We start from the raw sequence: 23,129 nt of genomic DNA on the forward strand, positions 1-23,129 counted from the left end.
GAGGTGTGTGTCTGTGCCGTGAGGTGTGTGTGTGTGCCGTGAGGTGAGGTGTGTGTGTGTGCCGTGAGGTGAGGTGTGTGTGTGCCGTGAGGTGAGGTGTGTGTGTGCCGTGAGGTGAGGTGTGTGTGTGCGTGCCGTGAGGGTGAGGTGTGTGTGTGCGTGCCGTGAGGTGAGGTGTGTGTGTGCGTGCCGTGAGGTGAGGTGTGTGTGTGCGTGCCGTGAGGTGAGGTGTGTGTGTGCGTGCCGTGAGGTGAGGTGTGTGTGTGCGTGCCGTGAGGTGAGGTGTGTGTGTGTGTGCCGTGAGGTGAGGTGTGTGTGTGTGCCGTGAGGTGAGGTGTGTGTGTGCGTGCCGTGAGGTGAGGTGAGGTGTGTGTGTGTGTGCGCCGTGAGGTGAGGTGTGTGTGTGTGTGCGCCGTGAGGTGAGGTGTGTGTGTGTGTGCGCCGTGAGGTGAGGTGTGTGTGTGCCGTGAGGTGAGGTGAGGTGTGTGTGTGTGCGCCGTGAGGTGAGGTGTGTGTGTGTGCCGTGAGGTGTGTGTGTGCGCCGTGAGGTGAGGTGTGTGTGTGCCGTGAGGTGAGGTGAGGTGTGTGTGTGTGCGCCGTGAGGTGAGGTGTGTGTGTGCGCCGTGAGGTGTGTGTGTGTGCCGTGAGGTGTGTGTGTGTGCCGTGAGGTGAGGTGAGGTGTGTGTGGTGTGTGCCGTGAGGGTGAGGTGTGTGTGTGTGTGCCGTGAGGTGAGGTGTGTGTGTGGCGCCGTGAGGGTGAGGTGTGTGTGTGTGTGCCGTGAGGTGAGGTGTGTGTGTGTGCCGTGAGGTGAGGTGAGGTGTGTGTGTGTGCGCCGTGAGGTGAGGCGTGTGTGTGTGCCGTGAGGTGAGGTGTGTGTGTGTGCCGTGAGGTGTGTGTGTGTGCCGTGAGGTGTGTGTGTGTGTGTGCCGTGAGGTGTGTGTGTGTGTGTGTGTGCCGTGAGGTGAGGTGAGGTGAGGTGTGTGTGTGTGCCGTGAGGTGTGTGTGTGTGTGTGTGTGCCGTGAGGTGAGGTGTGTGTGTGTGCCGTGAGGTGAGGTGTGTGCCGTGAGGTGAGGTGTGTGTGTGTGCCGTGAGGTGAGGTGTGTGCCGTGAGGTGAGGTGTGTGTGTGTGCCGTGAGGTGAGGTGTGTGGCCGTGAGGTGAGGTGTGTGTGTGTGCCGTGAGGTGAGGTGTGTGCCGTGAGGTGAGGTGTGTGCCGTGAGGTGAGGTGTGTGCCGTGAGGTGAGGTGTGTGTGTGTGCCGTGAGGTGAGGTGTGTGTGCCGTGAGGTGAGGTGAGGTGTGTGTGTGTGCCGTGAGGTGAGGTGTGCGTGTGTGCCGTGAGGTGAGGTGTGTGTGTGTGTGCGCCGTGAGGTGTGTGAGGTGTGTGTGTGTGCGCCGTGAGGTGTGTGTGTGTGCCGTGAGGTGAGGTGAGGTGTGTGTGTGTGCCGTGAGGTGTGTGAGGTGTGTGTGTGTGCGCCGTGAGGTGTGTGTGTGTGCCGTGAGGTGAGGTGTGTGTGTGTGCCGTGAGGTGTGTGTGTGTGCCGTGAGGTGAGGTGAGGTGTGTGTGTGTGCGCCGTGAGGTGAGGTGTGTGTGCGCCGTGAGGTGAGGTGTGTGTGCGCCGTGAGGTGAGGTGTGTGTGTGTGCGCCGTGAGGTGAGGTGTGTGTGTGTGCGCCGTGAGGTGAGGTGTGTGTGTGTGCGCCGTGAGGTGAGGTGTGTGTGTGTGCGCCGTGAGGTGAGGTGTGTGTGTGTGCCGTGAGGTGAGGTGTGTGTGTGTGCCGTGAGGTGAGGTGTGTGTGTGTGCTGTGAGGTGTGTGTCTGTGCCGTGAGGTGAGGTGTGTGTGTGTGCGCCGTGAGGTGAGGTGTGTGTGTGTGCCGTGAGGTGTGTGTGTGTGCCGTGAGGTGAGGTGTGCGTGTGCCGTGAGGTGAGGTGAGGTGTGTGTGCGCCGTGAGGTGAGGTGTGTGTGTGTGCCGTGAGGTGTGTGTCTGTGCCGTGAGGTGAGGTGAGGTGTGGGTGTGTGCGCCGTGAGGTGAGGTGTGTGTGTGTGTGTGTGTGCCGTGAGGTGTGTGTGTGTGCCGTGAGGTGTGTGTGTGCGCCGTGAGGTGAGGTGTGTGTGCCGTGAGGTGAGGTGTGTGTGTGCCGTGAGGTGTGTGTGTGCCGTGAGGTGAGGTGTGTGTGTGTGCGCCGTGAGGTGAGGTGTGTGTGTGTGCCGTGAGGTGTGTGTGTGTGCCGTGAGGTGTGTGTGTGTGCTGTGAGGTGTGTGTCTGTGCCGTGAGGTGAGGTGTGTGTGTGTGCCGTGAGGTGTGTGTGTGTGCCGTGAGGTGAGGTGTGCGTGTGTGCCGTGAGGTGAGGTGTGCGTGTGTGCCGTGAGGTGAGGTGAGGTGCGTGTGTGCCGTGAGGTGAGGTGAGGTGCGTGTGTGCCGTGAGGTGAGGTGAGGTGTGTGTGTGTCTGTGCCGTGAGGTGAGGTGTGTGTGTGTGCCGTGAGGTGTGTGTGTGTGCTGTGAGGTGTGTGTCTGTGCCGTGAGGTGAGGTGTGTGTGTGTGCGCCGTGAGGTGAGGTGTGTGTGTGTGCCGTGAGGTGTGTGTGTGTGCCGTGAGGTGAGGTGTGCGTGTGCCGTGAGGTGAGGTGTGCGTGTGCCGTGAGGTGAGGTGAGGTGTGTGTGTGTGCCGTGAGGTGAGGTGTGTGTGTGTGCCGTGAGGTGTGTGTCTGTGCCGTGAGGTGAGGTGAGGTGTGTGTGTGTGCGCCGTGAGGTGAGGTGTGTGTGTGTGCCGTGAGGTGTGTGTGTGTGCCGTGAGGTGAGGTGTGCGTGTGCCGTGAGGTGAGGTGTGTGTGCGCCGTGAGGTGAGGTGTGTGTGTGTGCCGTGAGGTGTGTGTCTGTGCCGTGAGGTGAGGTGAGGTGTGTGTGTGTGCGCCGTGAGGTGAGGTGTGTGTGTGTGCCGTGAGGTGAGGTGAGGTGTGTGTGTGTGTGTGTGTGCCGTGAGGTGTGTGTGTGTGCCGTGAGGTGTGGTGAGGTGTGTGTGTGTGCGCCGTGAGGTGTGTGTGTGTGCCGTGAGGTGAGGTGAGGTGTGTGTGTGTGCCGTGAGGTGAGGTGAGGTGTGTGTGTGTGTGCCGTGAGGTGAGGTGTGTGTGTGTGTGCCGTGAGGTGAGGTGAGGTGTGTGTGTGCCGTGAGGTGAGGTGTGTGTGTGCCGTGAGGTGAGGTGTGTGTGTGCCGTGAGGTGATGTGAGGTGTGTGTGCGCCGTGAGGTGAGGTGTGCGTGTGCCGTGAGGTGATGTGAGGTGTGTGTGCGCCGTGAGGTGAGGTGTGTGTGTGTGCCGTGAGGTGTGTGTGTGTGCGCCGTGAGGTGAGGTGTGTGTCTGTGCCGTGAGGTGAGGTGTGTGTGTGTGCCGTGAGGTGAGGTGAGGTGTGTGTCTGTGCCGTGAGGTGAGGTGAGGTGTGTGTGCCGTGAGGTGAGGTGAGGTGTGTGTGTGTGTGTGCGCCGTGAGGTGAGGTGTGTGTGTGTGCCGTGAGGTGAGGTGAGGTGTGTGTGCCGTGAGGTGAGGTGTGTGTGTGTGCCGTGAGGTGTGTGTGTGTGCCGTGAGGTGTGTGTGTGTGTGTGCCGTGAGGTGTGTGTGTGTGCCGTGAGGTGTGTGTGTGTGCCGTGAGGTGAGGTGTGTGTGTGTGCCGTGAGGTGTGTGTGTGCCGTGAGGTGAGGTGAGGTGTGTGTGCCGTGAGGTGAGGTGAGGTGTGTGTGCCGTGAGGTGAGGTGAGGTGTGTGTGCCGTGAGGTGAGGTGAGGTGTGTGTGCCGTGAGGTGAGGTGAGGTGTGTGTGCCGTGAGGTGTGTGTGTGTGCCGTGAGGTGTGTGTGTGTGCCGTGAGGTGAGGTGAGGTGAGGTGTGTGTGCCGTGAGGTGTGTGTGTGTGCCGTGAGGTGAGGTGAGGTGTGTGTGCCGTGAGGTGTGTGTGTGTGCCGTGAGGTGAGGTGAGGTGAGGTGTGTGTGCCGTGAGGTGTGTGTGTGTGCCGTGAGGTGAGGTGAGGTGTGTGTGCCGTGAGGTGTGTGTGTGTGCGCCGTGAGGTGAGGTGAGGTGTGTGTGCCGTGAGGTGAGGTGTGTGTGCCGTGAGGTGAGGTGTGTGTGTGTGTGCCGTGAGGTGAGGTGTGTGTGTGTGCCGTGAGGTGAGGTGTGGTGTGTGTGCCGTGAGGTGAGGTGTGGTGTGTGTGCCGTGAGGTGAGGTGAGGTGTGTGTGCCGTGAGGTGAGGTGAGGTGTGTGTGCCGTGAGGTGAGGTGAGGTGTGTGTGCCGTGAGGTGAGGTGTGTGTACCGTGAGGTGAGGTGTGTGTGTGTGCCGTGAGGTGAGGTGTGTGTGCCGTGAGGTGAGGTGTGTGTGTGTGCCGTGAGGTGAGGTGAGGTGAGGTGTGTGTGTGCCGTGAGGTGAGGTGAGGTGAGGTGTGTGTGTGTGCCGTGAGGTGAGGTGAGGTGAGGTGTGTGTGTGTGCCGTGAGGTGAGGTGTGTGTGTGTGCCGTGAGGTGTGTGTGTGTGCCGTGAGGTGAGGTGAGGTGTGTGTGCCGTGAGGTGAGGTGAGGTGTGTGTGCCGTGAGGTGAGGTGAGGTGTGTGTGCCGTGAGGTGAGGTGAGGTGTGTGTGCCGTGAGGTGAGGTGAGGTGTGTGTGCCGTGAGGTGAGGTGTGTGTGCCGTGAGGTGAGGTGAGGTGTGTGTGCCGTGAGGTGAGGTGAGGTGTGTGTGCCGTGAGGTGTGTGTGTGTCCCGTGAGGTGAGGTGAGGTGTGTGTGCCGTGAGGTGTGTGTGTGTGCCGTGAGGTGAGGTGAGGTGTGTGTGCCGTGAGGTGTGTGTGTGTGCCGTGAGGTGAGGTGAGGTGTGTGTGCCGTGAGGTGTGTGTGTGTGCCGTGAGGTGAGGTGAGGTGTGTGTGCCGTGAGGTGTGTGTGTGTGCCGTGAGGTGAGGTGAGGTGTGTGTGCCGTGAGGTGTGTGTGTGTGCCGTGAGGTGAGGTGAGGTGTGTGTGCCGTGAGGTGTGTGTGTGTGCCGTGAGGTGAGGTGTGTGTGTGTGCCGTGAGGTGAGGTGAGGTGTGTGTGCCGTGAGGTGTGTGTGTGTGCCGTGAGGTGTGTGTGTGTGCCGTGAGGTGTGTGTGTGTGCCGTGAGGTGAGGTGTGTGTGTGTGCCGTGAGGTGTGTGTGTGTGCCGTGAGGTGAGGTGTGTGTGTGTGCCGTGAGGTGAGGTGAGGTGTGTGTGCCGTGAGGTGAGGTGTGTGCCGTGAGGTGTGTGTGTGTGCCGTGAGGTGTGTGTGTGTGCCGTGAGGTGTGTGTGTGTGCCGTGAGGTGAGGTGTGTGTGTGTGCCGTGAGGTGAGGTGTGTGTGTGTGCCGTGAGGTGTGTGTGTGTGCCGTGAGGTGTGTGTGTGTGCCGTGAGGTGAGGTGTGTGTGTGTGCCGTGAGGTGAGGTGTGTGTGTGTGCCGTGAGGTGAGGTGTGTGTGTGCCGTGAGGTGAGGTGTGTGTGTGCGTCGTGAGGTGAGGTGTGTGTGTGCCGTGAGGTGAGGTGTGTGTGTGTGCCGTGAGGCGTGTGTGTGTGCCGTGAGGTGAGGTGTGTGTGCCGTGAGGTGAGGTGAGGTGTGTGTGCCGTGAGGTGAGGTGAGGTGTGTGTGCCGTGAGGTGAGGTGTGTGTGTGTGCCGTGAGGTGAGGTGTGTGTGTGTGCCGTGAGGTGAGGTGTGTGTGTGTGCCGTGAGGTGAGGTGTGTGTGTGTGCCGTGAGGTGAGGTGTGTGTGTGTGCCGTGAGGTGAGGTGTGTGTGTGTGCCGTGAGGTGAGGTGTGGTGTGTGTGCCGTGAGGTGAGGTGAGGTGTGTGTGCCGTGAGGTGTGTGTGTGTGCCGTGAGGTGAGGTGAGGTGTGTGTGCCGTGAGGTGTGTGTGTGTGCCGTGAGGTGAGGTGAGGTGTGTGTGCCGTGAGGTGTGTGTGTGTGCCGTGAGGTGAGGTGTGGTGTGTGTGCCGTGAGGTGAGGTGAGGTGTGTGTGCCGTGAGGTGTGTGTGTGTGCCGTGAGGTGAGGTGAGGTGTGTGTGCCGTGAGGTGTGTGTGTGTGCCGTGAGGTGAGGTGAGGTGTGTGTGCCGTGAGGTGTGTGTGTGTGCCGTGAGGTGAGGTGAGGTGTGTGTGCCGTGAGGTGAGGTGAGGTGTGTGTGCCGTGAGGTGTGTGTGTGTGCCGTGAGGTGTGTGTGTGTGCCGTGAGGTGTGTGTGTGTGCCGTGAGGTGTGTGTGTGTGCCGTGAGGTGAGGTGTGTGTGTGCCGTGAGGTGAGGTGTGTGTGTGTGCCGTGAGGTGTGTGTGTGTGTGTGCCGTGAGGTGTGTGTGTGTGCCGTGAGGTGAGGTGAGGTGTGTGTGCCGTGAGGTGAGGTGAGGTGTGTGTGCCGTGAGGTGAGGTGAGGTGTGTGTGCCGTGAGGTGAGGTGAGGTGTGTGTGCCGTGAGGTGAGGTGAGGTGTGTGTGCCGTGAGGTGAGGTGTGTGTGCCGTGAGGTGAGGTGTGTGTGTGTGCCGTGAGGTGAGGTGTGTGTGTGTGCCGTGAGGTGAGGTGTGTGTGTGTGCCGTGAGGTGAGGTGTGTGTGTGTGCCGTGGGGTGTGTGTGTGTGCCGTGAGGTGTGTGTGTGTGCCGTGAGGTGAGGTGTGTGCGCCGTGAGGAGAGGTGTGTGTGTGTGCCGTGAGGTGAGGTGTGTGTGTGTGCCGTGAGGTGTGTGTGTGTGCCGTGAGGTGAGGTGTGTGTGCCGTGAGGTGAGGTGTGTGTGCCGTGAGGTGAGGTGAGGTGTGTGTGCCGTGAGGTGTGTGTGTGTGCCGTGAGGTGAGGTGAGGTGTGTGTGCCGTGAGGTGTGTGTGTGTGCCGTGAGGTGAGGTGTGGTGTGTGTGCCGTGTGGTGTGTGTGTGTGACGTGAGGGGAGGTGAGGTGTGTGTGCCGTGGGGAGTGTGTGTGTGGGCCGTGAGGTCAGGGGAGGTGGGTGTGCCGTGAGGTGAGGTGAGGTGTGTGTGCCGTGAGGTGTGTGTGTGTGCCGTGAGGTGAGGTGAGGTGTGTGTGCCGTGAGGTGTGTGTGTGTGCCGTGAGGTGTGTGTGTGTGCCGTGAGGTGTGTGTGTGTGCCGTGAGGTGTGTGTGTGTGTGCCGTGAGGTGAGGTGTGTGTGTGTGCCGTGAGGTGAGGTGTGTGTGTGCCGTGAGGTGAGGTGTGTGTGTGTGCCGTGAGGTGTGTGTGTGTGCCGTGAGGTGAGGTGTGTGTGCCGTGAGGTGAGGTGTGTGTGCCGTGAGGTGAGGTGAGGTGTGTGTGCCGTGAGGTGAGGTGAGGTGTGTGTGCCGTGAGGTGAGGTGAGGTGTGTGTGCCGTGAGGTGAGGTGTGTGTGTGTGCCGTGAGGTGAGGTGTGTGTGTGTGCCGTGAGGTGAGGTGAGGTGTGTGTGCCGTGAGGTGAGGTGTGTGTGTGCCGTGAGGTGAGGTGTGTGTGTGTGCCGTGAGGTGAGGTGTGTGTGTGTGCCGTGAGGTGAGGTGTGTGTGCCGTGAGGTGAGGTGTGTGTGTGTGCCGTGAGGTGAGGTGTGTGTGTGTGCCGTGAGGTGAGGTGTGTGTGTGTGCCGTGAGGTGAGGTGTGGTGTGTGTGCCGTGAGGTGAGGTGTGGTGTGTGTGCCGTGAGGTGAGGTGAGGTGTGTGTGCCGTGAGGTGAGGTGAGGTGTGTGTGCCGTGAGGTGAGGTGAGGTGTGTGTGCCGTGAGGTGAGGTGTGTGTGCCGTGAGGTGAGGTGTGTGTGTGTGCCGTGAGGTGAGGTGAGGTGAGGTGTGTGTGTGCCGTGAGGTGAGGTTAGGTGAGGTGTGTGTGTGCCGTGAGGTGAGGTGTGGTGTGTGTGCCGTGAGGTGAGGTGTGGTGTGTGTGCCGTGAGGTGAGGTGAGGTGTGTGTGCCGTGAGGTGAGGTGAGGTGTGTGTACCGTGAGGTGAGGTGTGTGTGTGTGCCGTGAGGTGAGGTGTGTGTGCCGTGAGGTGAGGTGTGTGTGTGTGCCGTGAGGTGAGGTGAGGTGAGGTGTGTGTGTGCCGTGAGGTGAGGTGAGGTGAGGTGTGTGTGTGCCGTGAGGTGAGGTGAGGTGAGGTGTGTGTGTGTGCCGTGAGGTGTGTGTGTGTGCCGTGAGGTGAGGTGAGGTGAGGTGTGTGTGTGTGCCGTGAGGTGAGGTGTGTGGGCCGCGAGGTGTGGGTGTGTGCCGTGAGGTGAGGTGAGGTGAGGTGTGTGTGCCGTGAGGTGTGTGTGTGTGCCGTGAGGTGAGGTGAGGTGAGGTGTGTGTGTGTGCCGTGAGGTGAGGTGTGTGTGCCGTGAGTGTGTGTGTGTGCCGTGAGGTGAGGTGAGGTGTGTGTGCCGTGAGGTGTGTGTGTGTGCCGTGAGGTGAGGTGAGGTGTGTGTGCCGTGAGGTGTGTGTGTGTGCCGTGAGGTGAGGTGAGGTGTGTGTGCCGTGAGGTGTGTGTGTGTGCCGTGAGGTGAGGTGAGGTGTGTGTGCCGTGAGGTGAGGTGAGGTGTGTGTGCCGTGAGGTGAGGTGAGGTGTGTGTGCCGTGAGGTGTGTGTGTGTGCCGTGAGGTGAGGTGAGGTGTGTGTGCCGTGAGGTGTGTGTGTGTGCCGTGAGGTGAGGTGTGTGTGTGTGCCGTGAGGTGAGGTGTGTGTGTGCCGTGAGGTGAGGTGTGTGTGTGCCGTGAGGTGAGGTGTGTGTGTGCCGTGAGGTGAGGTGTGTGTGTGTGCCGTGAGGTGAGGTGTGTGTGCCGTGAGGTGAGGTGTGTGTGCCGTGAGGTGAGGTGAGGTGTGTGTGCCGTGAGGTGAGGTGTGTGTGCCGTGAGGTGAGGTGTGTGTGCCGTGAGGTGAGGTGTGTGTGCCGTGAGGTGAGGTGTGTGTGTGTGCCGTGAGGTGAGGTATGTGTGTGTGTGCCGTGAGGTGTGTGTGTGTGCCGTGAGGTGTGTGTGTGTGCCGTGAGGTGAGGTGTGTGTGTGTGCCGTGAGGTGAGGTGTGTGTGTGCCGTGAGGTGAGGTGTGTGTGTGTGCCGTGAGGTGTGTGTGTGTGCCGTGAGGTGAGGTGTGTGTGCCGTGAGGTGAGGTGAGGTGTGTGTGCCGTGAGGTGAGGTGAGGTGTGTGTGCCGTGAGGTGTGTGTGTGTGCCGTGAGGTGAGGTGAGGTGTGTGTGCCGTGAGGTGTGTGTGTGTGCCGTGAGGTGAGGTGAGGTGTGTGTGCCGTGAGGTGTGTGTGTGTGCGGTGAGGTGAGGTGAGGTGTGTGTGCCGTGAGGTGTGTGTGTGTGCCGTGAGGTGAGGTGAGGTGTGTGTGCCGTGAGGTGTGTGTGTGTGCCGTGAGGTGTGTGTGTGTGCCGTGAGGTGAGGTGAGGTGAGGTGTGTGTGTGTGCCGTGAGGTGAGGTGTGTGTGCCGTGAGGTGTGTGTGTGTGCCGTGAGGTGTGTGTGTGTGCCGTGAGGTGAGGTGTGTGTGTGTGCCGTGAGGTGAGGTGAGGTGTGTGTGTGTGCCGTGAGGTGTGTGTGTGTGCCGTGAGGTGTGTGTGTGTGCCGTGAGGTGTGTGTGTGTGCCGTGAGGTGAGGTGTGTGTGTGTGCCGTGAGGTGAGGTGAGGTGTGTGTGTGTGCCGTGAGGTGTGTGTGTGTGCCGTGAGGTGTGTGTGTGTGCCGTGAGGTGTGTGTGCCGTGAGGTGAGGTGTGTGTGCCGTGAGGTGAGGTGTGTGTGTGTGCCGTGAGGTGAGGTGAGGTGTGTGTGTGTGCCGTGAGGTGTGTGTGTGTGCCGTGAGGTGAGGTGTGTGTGTGTGCCGTGAGGTGTGTGTGTGTGCCGTGAGGTGAGGTGAGGTGTGTGTGTCGTACCGCTGTAGTGCCCGTGTCCAGAGCAGGAGTGAGGTCATGGTGAGAGAACTCCTCTCCGTCTCTCTCTCTCACCGTCTCCACCACCGTCTTAGTGACCGCCGCAACGTCCAGACCTGAAACACACAAAAAAAACACGATTTAGAATTAAAGAGGAAGGTATGAAGGTATGTGTAGGTCTGTGAACGGAGGAAGAGAACGACAGATGATGGAGAGATAAAGCATTGAAATGATATAAAGAGAAAAGGGAGAGGAAGAATAGACTTGAAGCATGTACCAACGAACAAAAAGATGGATGGATGAAACAGATGAGTAAAATCCGGGACAGTATGCACAAGGATGGATGGATGGATGGATGGATGGATGGATGGATTAAGTGAGAGGATGAACTGATAAATGGATAAGTCAAAGGACAGGCTGACGGAAGAGGACAAAAACATCTTAAAGGATGGACAAATGGACAAGCAAAAGAACAGATAAATGAATGGATGGATGGATGGAAAAGCAGATGGATGAATAAGAAGGATGGTAGATAGATGGACAAGTGAAGACAAATGGGCAGAGGAGTAAATAGACAAGTGAATGAAACAACGGATTGATGGATGAGTAAAAGAACATGATAAACAGATGAGTAAAATTTAAGATAGTAAGAAAAGAGAGGATGGACTGAAATAGATGAGCGAAAGAACGGATGAGTTAAAGGACAGACAGATGGAGGAGGAAAATAACATGCCTAAGGTGAGCTAAGACACTGACAGATAGACAAACGAAAGGATAGATGGATAAGTGAAAGGACGGACAGATATGAGAGCAAAAGGATGGACAAGCAAAAAGAAAAAACAGGCAGACAAATAAATGAAAGGATGGACAGACTAGTGGATAAGAGAAGGAAACATGAGTGGAAGGAGAGATGGATGGAGTGAAAGGAGGAATGGAATGACGGACAGAAAAAAAATGAAAGGACCAAAATGGATGGGTGGATTAATGGAAAGACGGATAGATAAATGAGAAGAATGGAAAGATGGATGGATGAGAAGAAGAATGCAAAGATGGATGGAAAAGTGAAAAGAATGACAGATGTTGGGATGAGCTGGATGTGTAGATAGATGTATGGACAGATGGGCGAACAGATGGATGGACAGACGGACGGATGGATAAACGGATGCGGTTCTCCTCCTCACCAGCTTCTCTGGCCAGCTCCAGGCAGCGTCTCCGCTGCTCGGTCTCGGTCACTTCCTCCAGGAAGCGCGCGTACTGAGACACTCCCACATCCGCGGGCAGGTGACTGACGTAGAACGCTATGAGCTCCACCTGCTTCTCCTTCACCAGCAGAGAGATGTAGGCTTTCAGCACGTCCATACACACCTCCTCCTACACACACACACACACACACACACACACACACACACACACACACACGTTACAGCTTAAAGGTTTATTTATTCAGACGTTTTAATGTGCACTTGTCAAAAGGAATCGTTTTAAATTTGAGTGACTCATTTGAATCAGTTCAGATAAATGATTCGTTAAGATTCAGTTTTCCTGGTTGTGTAATTTGATCATGTTTACATCTACAGCAAATATACATAAACATAAATATAAACAAATCAGCTAGAGCAATAGGGAGAAAAGCTACTAGTGGATTATTTTAAAACACACCTGTGTTTAAGAAAAGAATCATTTTCTCCAGAAAGTGAATCAAATTATGATCTTGACTGAAATGATTCACTGACTCAGCAAGAACAGAACACAGCACAAGTGAAGTTGCAAATATAATTTTCACAATTTAGATGGTGTGTGTGTGTGTGTGTGTGTGTACCTTCAGCTGCATTCCCAGACAGCGATAGAACAGCACCAGGTGAGTCATGAAGCGCAGGAGATGAGCTGGTAATGGAGGCGTCTTTCCTAACCAATCACCAAACTCTTCCAAAAGCCCTGACACACACACACACACACTTAAAATGCATCTTATCACTACCCTGTACACACAAACTGAGCCAATCTAATAGCATTATTACCATCCAAGTCTCCGAGGATGACGAACTTCTGAATAATGTGATAGTGCTCCTTGGTTGCGTCCAGAACTCTCTGTCCAACACACACATTAAATATTATGATTTACACACACACACTTAAAATAATTCTTAAGTATAAATCTACTGCAAGACTGACCTTTGACTCGGTTGCTTGTAGCTCCTCAAATACTTTTTCCATCGTCCAGCTGAAAATGAAACAGCAAGGATTTTGTTAATCCCATAATATAATATAACACAGACATGCCAACACTGCAAACAAGGAAATCCTAGCAGGCAAGGGGTCTAGTGATTCTTTAAATGATGACGCTGATTCAAAATGAGTGATTCAGTGATCATCACTGACCGATACAGATTCACTCATCTAAGTGATTCTTTAAAAAGACCCAGTGCACGGGAGGGGATGATTCTGATTTATTCATCAAATGAATCGTTCAAAATGAATGTAAGTGATCCAGTTTGATTCGTCTCTGCTTTAGCTGTAAAGGAAGACTGGGCGATCTGTGAATCTACGATGTAAAGCAGAGTTTACATCCACCAATACTCCAGTCTTCAGTGTTGCATGATTTCCCCAAATTTCTAAAAAATCTAAATAAATTCCCCATAAATTCCTGTTCAAGTTTCCAACTTGGAATATTTCCAAAATTCCCGAGATAAAGTTCCCATGGAAATTTTCCAGAAACTTTCCCGGAATTTGTTGTGCCCCTTTGCAACCCTAGGTGTAGATGAGTGCTCACCTGGCCTCCAGGTATTCTCTGGGCAGCTCGTCCAGCTCCTCATGGGTCAGTCCTGAGGATCGCAGCTCCTGCTCTAACAACGAGTCCACCAAAACACGGAAATATGCCCACACCGTGTCCTCCCATGACTCACAAACCGGCAACAACTACGTCAACACAGGGTGGGGTGGGAGAGAGAGAGAGAGTGCGACAGACAGGAAAAGCGCGCGTGAGAGAGAGAGAGAGAGAGAGAGCAAGGGAAAAGTGAAACAATTTGGTTATAAAAGAGAAATGTAAAAAAAAAAAAAAAAAAAAAAAAAAAAAAAACGAACAAGAAAACAATGGAATTAATTACTCCGAAAACAATCGACTACATTAAAAACAAACAGGGAAGCTGAAAATATTTCTGACTCCTCATCGGCTAACGAAAGACCAGCAGAAGTGGCTAAGCTAAGGACAAATTACATAAGCCACCTTTGCGACGTACCAAGGTAAGAGCCTCCAACTCTGTTATAGTGGTGGAACGTTCTTAATGTATTTTAACACTTTAGAAACACATATAACCTTATAACCCTACCATTTACAGTATTTAACAAATACTATACGGTATTCCCAAGGTCATGTAATCAAAATAAACGAAAGAATGAAGCAGCTTGACCTGATGAGACGCATCATGGTGACGCTGACCATCACAAATCGGTGAAACCTGTGAGCTCCTGATACTGCACGAGGTCAGACGCTGACCATTTCAACAAGCTTTTCATTCACAACACAAGCCCAGGCTCTCTCGTCACTGTCAGTGCCGACATTTATTACAGTGTTAACTTACAAAGGAATGAATCTTTAAATAAAGAAAAATAAACTTTAAAGCTGTAGATTTTTTATGGTCCCATTTAGGAAAAGGCCATCGACATAAGATCAACCAGAATAAATACTTTTCCCCCCTTTCTTTATAATAAACTCAACTGCTTTAAATGCAGTATTTAAAAAGAAATAAATATTGCTGGATTTTGTATCAGTGGGTTGTGTAATGTCTCGTACCTTCAAATTCTTGTTTTTGCACATTACTTATCTCTCATACCCTTAAGATTCTAGTATTTAGTGTTACATTTTATTTTATTATAGTCTGTTATATTTTATTATAGTTTATTTGTTATATTTTTTATATTTTATTATAGTTTATTTGTTATATTTTATCTTATTATAATTTATTTGTTATATTTAGTGTCATTTTATTATAGTTTATTTGTTATATTTTTTATATTTTATTTTATTATAGTTTATTTGTCATATCTTTTGTTATATTTTATCTTATAGTTTATTTGTTATATTTTTTGTTATATTTTATTTTATTATAATTTGTCATATCTTTTGTTATATTTTGTATCCTTAAATTCTAGTATTTAGTTTTTTTTGTTTTGTTATATTCTTATTTTTTATTTATCACCCATCTATCTCGTCCGTCCGTCCGTCCATCTGTATATTTATCCATCTATCTATCTCGAACCGTGACAAGTGAATTGAACGATTCGGATTTTTTTTTCCATGAACCGTTCCACCCCTAAACTCAACACTTTTTATATCATAAATAAAAAGTTCGATTTTCTATAATCAATTTTATCATCTTCATTAAAACAGAATAAATCAATCAGAGTGTGAGACATGGCTGATGAAACCAGGAGCAGACTTCTTTCCCTTCTCATCACCTACCCACAGAATCTGCTAGATAAAAGGGAATATAAACACGAGCTCCTGAGAAGACACCAAGAAACTCTCCGAGCAGATCTATCCAAAAAAGACAGTCACAAATCTCCTGTTCTACACACCACACACTGATGCTTGGCATGAGGTTCTCTGTAGGTACTACACTAACCATACAACAAAGAACATAGATCATGGCAGACAGATAAAAATCAGGGAAAACAGCTCGGACCGCACTCCTCTGACTGTGAATATTTACCACAATGGAACGGTCATGTTCCAGGGTACTGAAGCCAGACTCACTTCTTCTCTAGATGAATTTGAAATCTTGAAAGCCTTGAGAGAGCAATACAGCATGAGCTTATATGAGAGAATGACTGAGCAACCACCAGGCCCACCTGCAGGGCCACCAAGCCCACCTGCAGGGACACTGGGCCCACCTGCAGGGCCACCAATACCCCTGCCATGGCTACCAAGCCCATCGCCAGGGACACCAGGCCCATCACCAAGGCCACCAATCCCCCTGCCAGGGACACCAGGCCCATCGCCAGGGACACCAGACCTATCGCCAGGGACACCAATCCCTCTGCCATGGCTACCAAACCCATCACCAGGGACAGCAAGCCCCCTGCAAGGGCCACCAATGCCACCGCCATGGCCACTGAGCCCACCACCAGGACCACCAAGCCCCCTGCAAGGGCCAACAAGTGGCCCAACGAGGCCACCAATCACACCACCAGAGTCACCAAGCTCTCAGTGAGGACCACCAAACCCCCAGCTAGACCCAGCAAGCCTACACTGAAGCTGTACCATCAAAGCTAGAGCCTGTCTAGTCATTCACATTACATTACATTTATGGCATTTAGACATTCTTATACAACTGTGCTTTCAAGTCTTTATCATTACCGGTCAGTCACAGACGAAGAATACGAGAAGATGGACACAAACAAGTATTTCAGGTAGAAGAAGGTGTGTTTGACCACACCCAGTGACTTGGTTTTTCTGATATCAAGCAGAACAACTGAGTAAAAGATGAAAATGTAAGAAGACATTATACAGACGAAAAACAGAACAGAACACTCAGGTGTGATGTGATTACCTGTCGGAGATTTCCGCTCAGCACCGCGTAGATGGCTCTCTCATACCTGTTGAACTGCTCCTGAAACCACACACATTCAAACAACACACTACTGTCAATAATGTGTAATGTAGGGGGGCAGAGAGAGAGAGAGAGAGAGAGAGAGAGAGAGAGAGAGACGGGGGGGCTGAGATAGATAGCTAGAGACAGAGAGCTGAAACATCATTACTGAGAATTTTACACAAACACACATTTCTCTTCTTTTCAGTATGTAAATGTTTGTATTTATAAATATTCCCCTCTCATTACAATCCCTGTTTCCTGTTCTGGTTTATTTCCTTTTTCAATTTTCTTTTTCTTTGTATTTTGAGGCTGTGGCTATGCTGTAATGCTAATCATCAATAAAGTACTTTACAGTCTGAAAACTGAGAGAGAGAGATACATGTGAGAGAGGAGGAGTGATGAACAGAGAGAAAAACAAAGAACAGACAGAGAGAGAGACAGGTGTGTGTGTGTGTGTGAGAGAGAGAGACAGAGAGAGAGAGAGAGAGAGACAGATGTGATAGAGCAAGAAAGACACATGGAGTAAAAACAGAACCACAGACAGACAGAGGGAAGCAGGTGTGAGAGACAGAGAGAAAGACAGAAAAGGAGAGATCAACAGAGTGAAAGAAAGAGGTGGGGCAGGCAGACAGAGGCAGATGTGAGACAGGCAGACAGACAGAGGCAGATGTGAGACAGGCAGACAGACGTTGGTGTTGTTATTACAGAGAGAGAGACAGCTCAGTGTGACATTCTCACCTCCTCAGCCATCCTCCAACAGCACAACTTCCACACACACCGATGAGGATTCCCCTCCACCGGCTGTAGCTCCGCCCCTCCTACACACACACACACACACACAAAAACAGAAGATGATCAACACCACCGCTGTGTACAAGGAAATCTGTTTAAGGAAGTTCTAACTAAAGTGTGTGTGTGTGTGTGTGTGTGCACGTGTTGGTGTATGTGTACTTGAGTGTATATGTGAGTGTTAGTGAGAGTTAGTGTGTGTGTTAGTGTGTGTGTGTGTGTTATTGTGTGTTTGTGTGTGTGTTAGTGTGAGAGAGAGACAGAACCCTGACCTTCACTGTAGTTGGGGTCGTGATAGAGTTTCCAACCTTCCAGGGTGGCAGCGCGCCAGGCCTGACCACACCTCTTACACAACCTCTGAGCCTACACACACACACACACAAAATTGAAAATCTTTATTATATAAACAGGTAATCAGCGCCCCCTAGTGTGATAAACATGTACAACATGACAAAACAGATGACTTCCACACAGACACACCTCATCGGTCATGCCGGCACGGATGAGTGTGTAGATGTATCGGAGCAGGCGGGCGTCGTCCTCTCGGTCCAGGTCTGCCAAGGGGCGTTTCTGTCTGATGGGGGCGTCAGGGTCCAGCTCGGTCACCAGCGGTCTGCTGAAAGATGATGTGCTCGTCTGATCCCTCCTCAGCTTCAGAGTGTGTAGAGTGTTCTCCCTACACACACACACACACACACAGTGAGATACATGCACTCCTCCAGGGTGGTGCTGTTACAGAAAACACATCAACAGTTCCACATGTTCCTCACCAGTACACAGATTTAGCGTAGTATTCGATATTATCAGAGAAATCGCCAATCTCGTCTTTAGTGATGCTCTCGAGCCAGTCCACTACCAGCTATACACACACACACACACACACACACAGAGAGAGAGAGAGAGCAGCAGGTGAAGATAAACAAATCAGGATATTTGTTAGTGACACTGGGTGCATACAGTGTATGTGTGTGTGTGTGTGTGTGTGTGTGTGTGTACCTGGCTCTGTCGAACCATACTGTCCCTCTGAAAGAACTGCTCCATTATAGACTTCTCACTTTCACTGGGAGACTGACACAGAACACATCGTTACTCTCTCTCACACACACACAATGAAACACAACCACTATCACAACAAACTCACACACACTCACGCATGCTTTCTCACACACACATTTCTCTCTTTCACACAAACACACACACGCAAAACTCTCTCTTTCACACACACACACTCTTACTCTCACACATACACTGTCTCTCTCACACACACTCCACACACAAAACTCTCTCTTTCACACACACACACTCTTACTCTCACATACTCTGTCTCTCTCTCTCACACACACACTCCACACACAAAACTCTCTCTTTCACACACACACTCCACACAAAAAACTCTCTCTTTCACACACACACTCCACACACAAAACTCTCTCTTTCACACACACACTCCACACAAAAAACTCTCTTTACTCTCTTTACTTTAACACACACTCTTACTCTCTTTCACACAAACTCTCTCTCACACTCACATTATGAAACACAACCACTATCACAACAAACTCACACACACTCTCTCTTTCACACACATACACGACACAGTGTCTCATAATGCATCACTTACAGTTATGTCCATCATCAGACCGTCTTCCATAGCTGTCTGAATCCTGTCCCTGTATGTATGTGTGTGTGTGTGTGTGTGTGTGAGAGAGAGAGTGACAGGGAGGGAGAGGGAGAGAGAGAATGTTTAAATCATCTTGGCCGCCAGAATCTGCAATCCCGATACGATAATCAATCCTCTTAAATCTATGCCACAGCTCAGGAGAGTGTGTGTGTGTGTGTGTGCACCTGTACAGTGAGTTGATGAGCCTCCAGGTGACCGTTTCCTGCTGTAGGAGCCAGGTGATGCTGGCTGTTTTAGAGGATTTCTGTTGACCAGAAGACGAGCGCAGAACCAGCTTCTGCAGTGTGCTCACCTGAAACACACACACACAAACATTAGATATGTATAGAACTCCAGAGGTTTTATCAGACAGGTGTGTGTGTGTACCTTATCTTGACAGATTGCCTCATAGTCGTCCAGCAGGTCAAACACAGCGGTGGAGGAGTGACGCAGATACGACTGCAGAAAGTCTGGGAACAGACTGACTGATGCTGAGAGAGAGAGAGAGAGAGAGCGAGCGAGACAGACAGAGAGAGAAAACACAACACAGGAGTGAGAAAGAAATTTTTTTTTATAGTATAATACGCGATAGTGTGTGAGTGTATAATACATGTATCGTGTGTGTGAGTGTGTGTGTACCAGCCTCTCCTGGATCCTCCTCCTTCAGCATAACAGCGCTCATGTTCATCTCCTCTGTGAAGCTGCCGTCACCGAGTACAGACAGAGGAGACGGGTACAGACTGTTGGTCCAGTCGCTATCGTCCAGGTTCTACCAATTTCACACACACACACACAGCTCATTTCCTCTATCGAGTCAGACGTCTGCAGTGATTTATTACGTTATTCAGCGCGTTAGAGTGTGTGTGTGTGTGTGAGACTCTCACCATAGTGAGGCTGCCTTTGGGCCGTGGCGTGTGCACGAAGCGAGACGTCCTGCTCCCCGTGCCCAAGATGGCCGACATGTCCGGGTTCTTAAGCGCACTCCTCGGGGTGACTGTGCACAACAACACACTCAATGAGACACATCTGGATTTAAATGAATATTCACTTTAACCCTTCATAACGTTCACACATCTCTTACACGTCTGCTTGAGGAGAGAGCCGGGGGTGTGGCGCAGCAGGGGTCGCGCCGGGGTCGTGGTTTCGGTGATGGAGGCCGAAGGAGACTCATCCTGCGCAAGAGGAACTGGAAGAAGTGGTTAAGGAGCAAACGAAGGACAATGCAGGACTTCTTTAAGAACATATTCAGGCCATGGTGCTCATGTGTTAATGTTAGAATGGATTTGTTAGAGAGTTGGACATTAATGAGGCAGAATGTAGGACCCTGGGGACTCCCCCTTATCAAAGAGCCCAGAATTCCCATTTGAACATGGAATTTTCAAGCAGATCCGGCTTCCACATCCATGAGTGATGCTTGGGAAGGATACATGCCACCTTCTTGTGTGAACTTTTCCTTCGGGCGGCTCGCGTCACTTCAGAATCTCGAACCACCGGAGAGTTCAGACTCCTAAACACACACACACACACACAGAACAGGTCACTAGGAGTCTTCTAACATCCCTCCATCACTTACCTCAGCAACAGGAGCTTGCAGAGAGTCATTCAATCATTGAATCATAAGAATCGACTCTTTTGGTTACAACTTGACTCATGATTCATTTGCCTCGCTGCAGAGCAAAAAGTCCAGAGGGTGAAGTCAGATCAGATCAGATCTGATCTGATCAAGAGGTGAAGTGTGTTTCAGGCTGGATGTGTGTGTTTAATGTGTTGTAAAGCGTTGTTGAAATTTAGAGAGAATGAGGTTAAAGATTCATTTACCACAGCATCAACTCTCAGAACGACTCGGTGAATCGGTTCACTCAAACAAATCAGATCAGAGGTCGTTTAAAAGCTCAGACACTTGCTCAGAGATTTCCAAGCATAGCGATTAAATTAGACTACAAAAACAGAAGGGAATAATGATTAGAAGAAAGTTTAAAAACCGGATCATTCACGCGAGTCGACTCTCAGCCTACACTCAATTAAAAGAGTCGGCTCAATGAGCCGACTCGTTTGAGAACGACTCTACGCCAGTTAGTTTTCAGGTATTCAGCAAAACACAAAGCTCTGAAATGGAAAAATAGAAATCGGGGCATTCCTAATTTCTAAGACATGTATGAAAAACTGGCTTAATATTAATTCAACAATTATTTAATAAATAATACACTCCTCAGCTTTCACTTTCAGTCTAGCGGACTCACTTGTACTTATCTAACACACAGAATGCACTCTATATATCTTATGTAATATCTTAGACATATTATTTACTTTTACTTAATTTTATGAAATATCTTTTTTTACACATACAACATTAAATCCCCGTGAATTTTGACATGTGCGGTTTAGCTAACTAGCATATCAGCAAGCTACCAGCTTACTTAAGTGAAGAGAACCGCTCAGATCTTCCAGTCTTAAGCGACTAGACAAAACAAAACATTACAAAAATAACAACAAAATGAAATTGAAATATTTACCAGTCCATGGTGACTGTATTTAACTCTTAGCTGTTTGATTAGCCAATGTTTTGTAACGCGGCTAGTTTTGCGCCTTCGCGTCCTCCAGGCGGTTCGGTTCCATACCGCGTCCGTTTCTACTCCTAGTGCACTATGTAGGGTACACAAGCTACGAAAGAGAGCGCACGGATGTAGAAACTACGTAGCGGTTTGGGATACAACCCGCTTCTTCAGTGGTTTCGTATGAACACAATGCTATACTTTTACGGTTGCACTCGACACCGCCACCTAGAGGCAAGTATTAACATTTGTATTAACAGGAAAACAAATGACCTGAAATTTACAGCAGTGCTTCCTAAACTTTTTTTCCAGGACATTCTTATTTAAACATACATCAATTAATTTAGGAACAATAATATCACCAAATCAATTCTATTTCCGTATTTTAATTATGTATATATCACATATTTTAATTATGCATGCCATTTCTTGTATTCCTGACTGAATTAATTGTGAAATGCTCCTTAATGTGAACTCTGGGCCCTAATTTCATGGACTAGAGACTGGATATTAGGTGCCGTCATTTTGATGTTTACCAGAGAGCTTAAAGCAGTCTCTGACAGGTATGTTGTGGTGAAAGGCAGGATGAGTCCGGTTATGGCCTGGTGTGCAAGCTTAGGCGCTGGACGTCGGGTCCTTTCACCAGCCAGAACTGTTTGTACCCGTGTTTGGGTAAAGAATCTCCTGAGAAAAGAATCTGAGTTCCAAGAGCTCGTCCTCCGCTGCTAAAGACTCCTCCTCCTTTACGGTAGCAGTTCCATGTGATGCGTGAACTCGCTGCTGAAGGAAGGATTCAGGTAAATGTCCCTGAGTCTGTTTGAGAAATAATGGAAAGAGTTGTAGGATATTTGCATCCGATGCTCTGCATGCTTCATGGTAGAGGATAAAAAATATCAGCCAGGTATTATGTTCTAATAAGAAATTCACTGGACATTTCTTCGAGTAGTTTCTGTTCATTCAGTCTCAGGAACTTGTTTCATTCAGCTCATCAGGCAGGTGTTTGCTTTGCCAGGGCATGATGTTGTATCCAGGGCCGCGTTATCCTAATGGACAACATGGGCTGCAGTCCAGGGCCCCGAACACTAGGGGCCCCCTGGAGACAATTCTCGTTTGTGTTTTAAAGCATGTTTTGATCGACGTAATTATGCATAGCTATGTAGAGCATCGTCTCACACACCCGAATTGACGGTCACAACCCACACGCAGTACATATACAGGACGTCGTCACCTCAACAGTGACAGTGGTAGAGAAAGAACAGCAAAAAAAAAAAACGAAACGGAGAAATGACAGAGAAACTCTGAGAAAAATACCCAAGCGTATAATCTTTTTAAAAATCCAGAAGAATCCATAGGCACTGACACTGCCGACATGAGAAACCACAACGAGACTAATTCCCTATCTGCTACAACATCGGCCACACCCGTGGAGTTTTGCGAATCTATCGAGACATCCTCGTCCTCGCCCACTTCAGGAAGGCTGAATTTACCCCCTCTTCTGGCCAGCATTTCTGAATCAGGTGATGATGGTACAACTGATACAGGCCAGCAGTTTTCTCCAATTATTCACCTTTATACAGTGTTAGTTTGATCGCACATTTGATTTAGCAATATTTACACTGAACAAAATTATAAACGCAACACTTTTGTTTTTGCTCCATTTTTCATGAGCTGAACTCAAAGATCTAAGACTTTTTCTATGTACACAAAAGGCCTATTTCTCTCAAATATTGTTCACAAATCTGTCTAAATCTGTGTTAGTGAACACTTCTCCTTTGCCGAGATAATTCATCCACCTCACAGGGGTGGCATATCAAGATGCTGATTAGACAGCATGATTATTGCACAGGTGTGCCTTAGGCTGGCCGCAATAAAAGGGCAAAAGGGGGGGGGTCCGAAAACTAGTCAGTATCTGGTGTGACCACCATTTGCCTCACGCAGTGCAACACATCTCCTTCGCATAGAGTTGACCAGGTTGTCGATTGTGGCCTGTGGAATGTTGGTCCACTCCTCTTCAATGGCTGAGCAAAGTTGCTGGATATTGGCAGGAACTGTTACACGCTGTCGTATACGCCGATCCAGAGCATCCCACACATGCTCAATGGGTGACATGTCCGGTGAGTACGCTGGCCATGGGATGTTTCCAGCTTCCAGGAATTGTGTACAGATCCTTGCAACATGGGGCCGTGCATTATCATGCTGCAACATGAGGTGATGGTCGTGAGTGAATGGCACAACAATGGGCCTCAGGATCTCGTCACGGTATCTCTGTGCATTCAAAATGCCATCAATAAAATGCACCTGTGTTCGTTGTCCATAACACACGCCTGCCCATAACATAACCCCACCTCCACCATGGGCCACTTGATCCACAACGTTGACATCAGCAAACCGCTCACCCACACGACGCCATACACGCTGTCTGCCATCTGCCCTGTACAGTGAAAACCAGGATTCATCCATGAAGAGAACACCTCTCCAAAAAATACACCAGGAAACACACTTTCTACTGCTGCAGCCTGCTGGACTTCCTGTAGATCCTGAGCGACCAATATCTCGTCCAATCAGAGGGAAGAATTCCATTTATAAACTACACCTACCTTTTCCTCTTTGTCTGAATTGTCCTTGTGTTTTCCAATTTGTTATTTTGTTATATTATTTGTTATTGTGTTTTTTATTCATTATTTTGTTATTGGATTTGTTTATTTATTTATT

General features: G+C 50.6%; 2 protein-coding genes across 2 annotated transcripts in view; one reads left to right on the plus strand and one right to left on the minus strand.

The window, feature by feature from the left end:
• Window positions 1-20,533, minus strand: part of nup107 (nucleoporin 107) — a 25,228-nt gene extending 4,695 nt beyond the window's left edge. The window contains exons 1-20 of the mRNA XM_058417448.1: window positions 20,379-20,533; window positions 19,293-19,372; window positions 18,947-19,051; window positions 18,750-18,859; window positions 18,505-18,634; window positions 18,253-18,356; window positions 18,051-18,178; window positions 17,827-17,875; window positions 17,202-17,273; window positions 16,976-17,064; window positions 16,686-16,881; window positions 16,478-16,568; window positions 16,155-16,234; window positions 15,375-15,434; window positions 12,596-12,741; window positions 11,998-12,046; window positions 11,844-11,913; window positions 11,645-11,760; window positions 11,007-11,196; window positions 9,829-9,941 (exon numbers count right to left, since the gene is read on the minus strand). Coding sequence (XP_058273431.1) covers window positions 9,829-9,941; window positions 11,007-11,196; window positions 11,645-11,760; window positions 11,844-11,913; window positions 11,998-12,046; window positions 12,596-12,741; window positions 15,375-15,434; window positions 16,155-16,234; window positions 16,478-16,568; window positions 16,686-16,881; window positions 16,976-17,064; window positions 17,202-17,273; window positions 17,827-17,875; window positions 18,051-18,178; window positions 18,253-18,356; window positions 18,505-18,634; window positions 18,750-18,859; window positions 18,947-19,051; window positions 19,293-19,372; window positions 20,379-20,386 — 1,986 coding nt within the window. The 5' untranslated portion in view covers window positions 20,387-20,533. The remainder of the gene's footprint in view (window positions 1-9,828; window positions 9,942-11,006; window positions 11,197-11,644; window positions 11,761-11,843; window positions 11,914-11,997; window positions 12,047-12,595; window positions 12,742-15,374; window positions 15,435-16,154; window positions 16,235-16,477; window positions 16,569-16,685; window positions 16,882-16,975; window positions 17,065-17,201; window positions 17,274-17,826; window positions 17,876-18,050; window positions 18,179-18,252; window positions 18,357-18,504; window positions 18,635-18,749; window positions 18,860-18,946; window positions 19,052-19,292; window positions 19,373-20,378) is intronic.
• LOC131370234 (salivary glue protein Sgs-4-like) lies at window positions 12,855-15,713 on the plus strand. Its single transcript, XM_058417449.1, has 2 exons — window positions 12,855-13,305; window positions 14,213-15,713. Exon 2 carries the CDS (start codon window positions 14,741-14,743, stop codon window positions 15,095-15,097), a length of 357 nt encoding a protein of 118 aa, XP_058273432.1. The 5' UTR covers window positions 12,855-13,305; window positions 14,213-14,740; the 3' UTR covers window positions 15,098-15,713.
• Window positions 20,534-23,129: the final 2,596 nt, after the last annotated feature.

The sequence above is a fragment of the Hemibagrus wyckioides genome, linkage group LG19 (genome assembly GCF_019097595.1).
Source record: "Hemibagrus wyckioides isolate EC202008001 linkage group LG19, SWU_Hwy_1.0, whole genome shotgun sequence".
Classification (NCBI taxonomy): domain Eukaryota; kingdom Metazoa; phylum Chordata; class Actinopteri; order Siluriformes; family Bagridae; genus Hemibagrus; species Hemibagrus wyckioides.

Bases quoted from the DNA above. Each gene is read 5' to 3' on its own strand.
- LOC131370234 (XM_058417449.1), top strand. From the start codon at position 14,741: ATGGCTACCAAGCCCATCGCCAGGGACACCAGGCCCATCACCAAGGCC.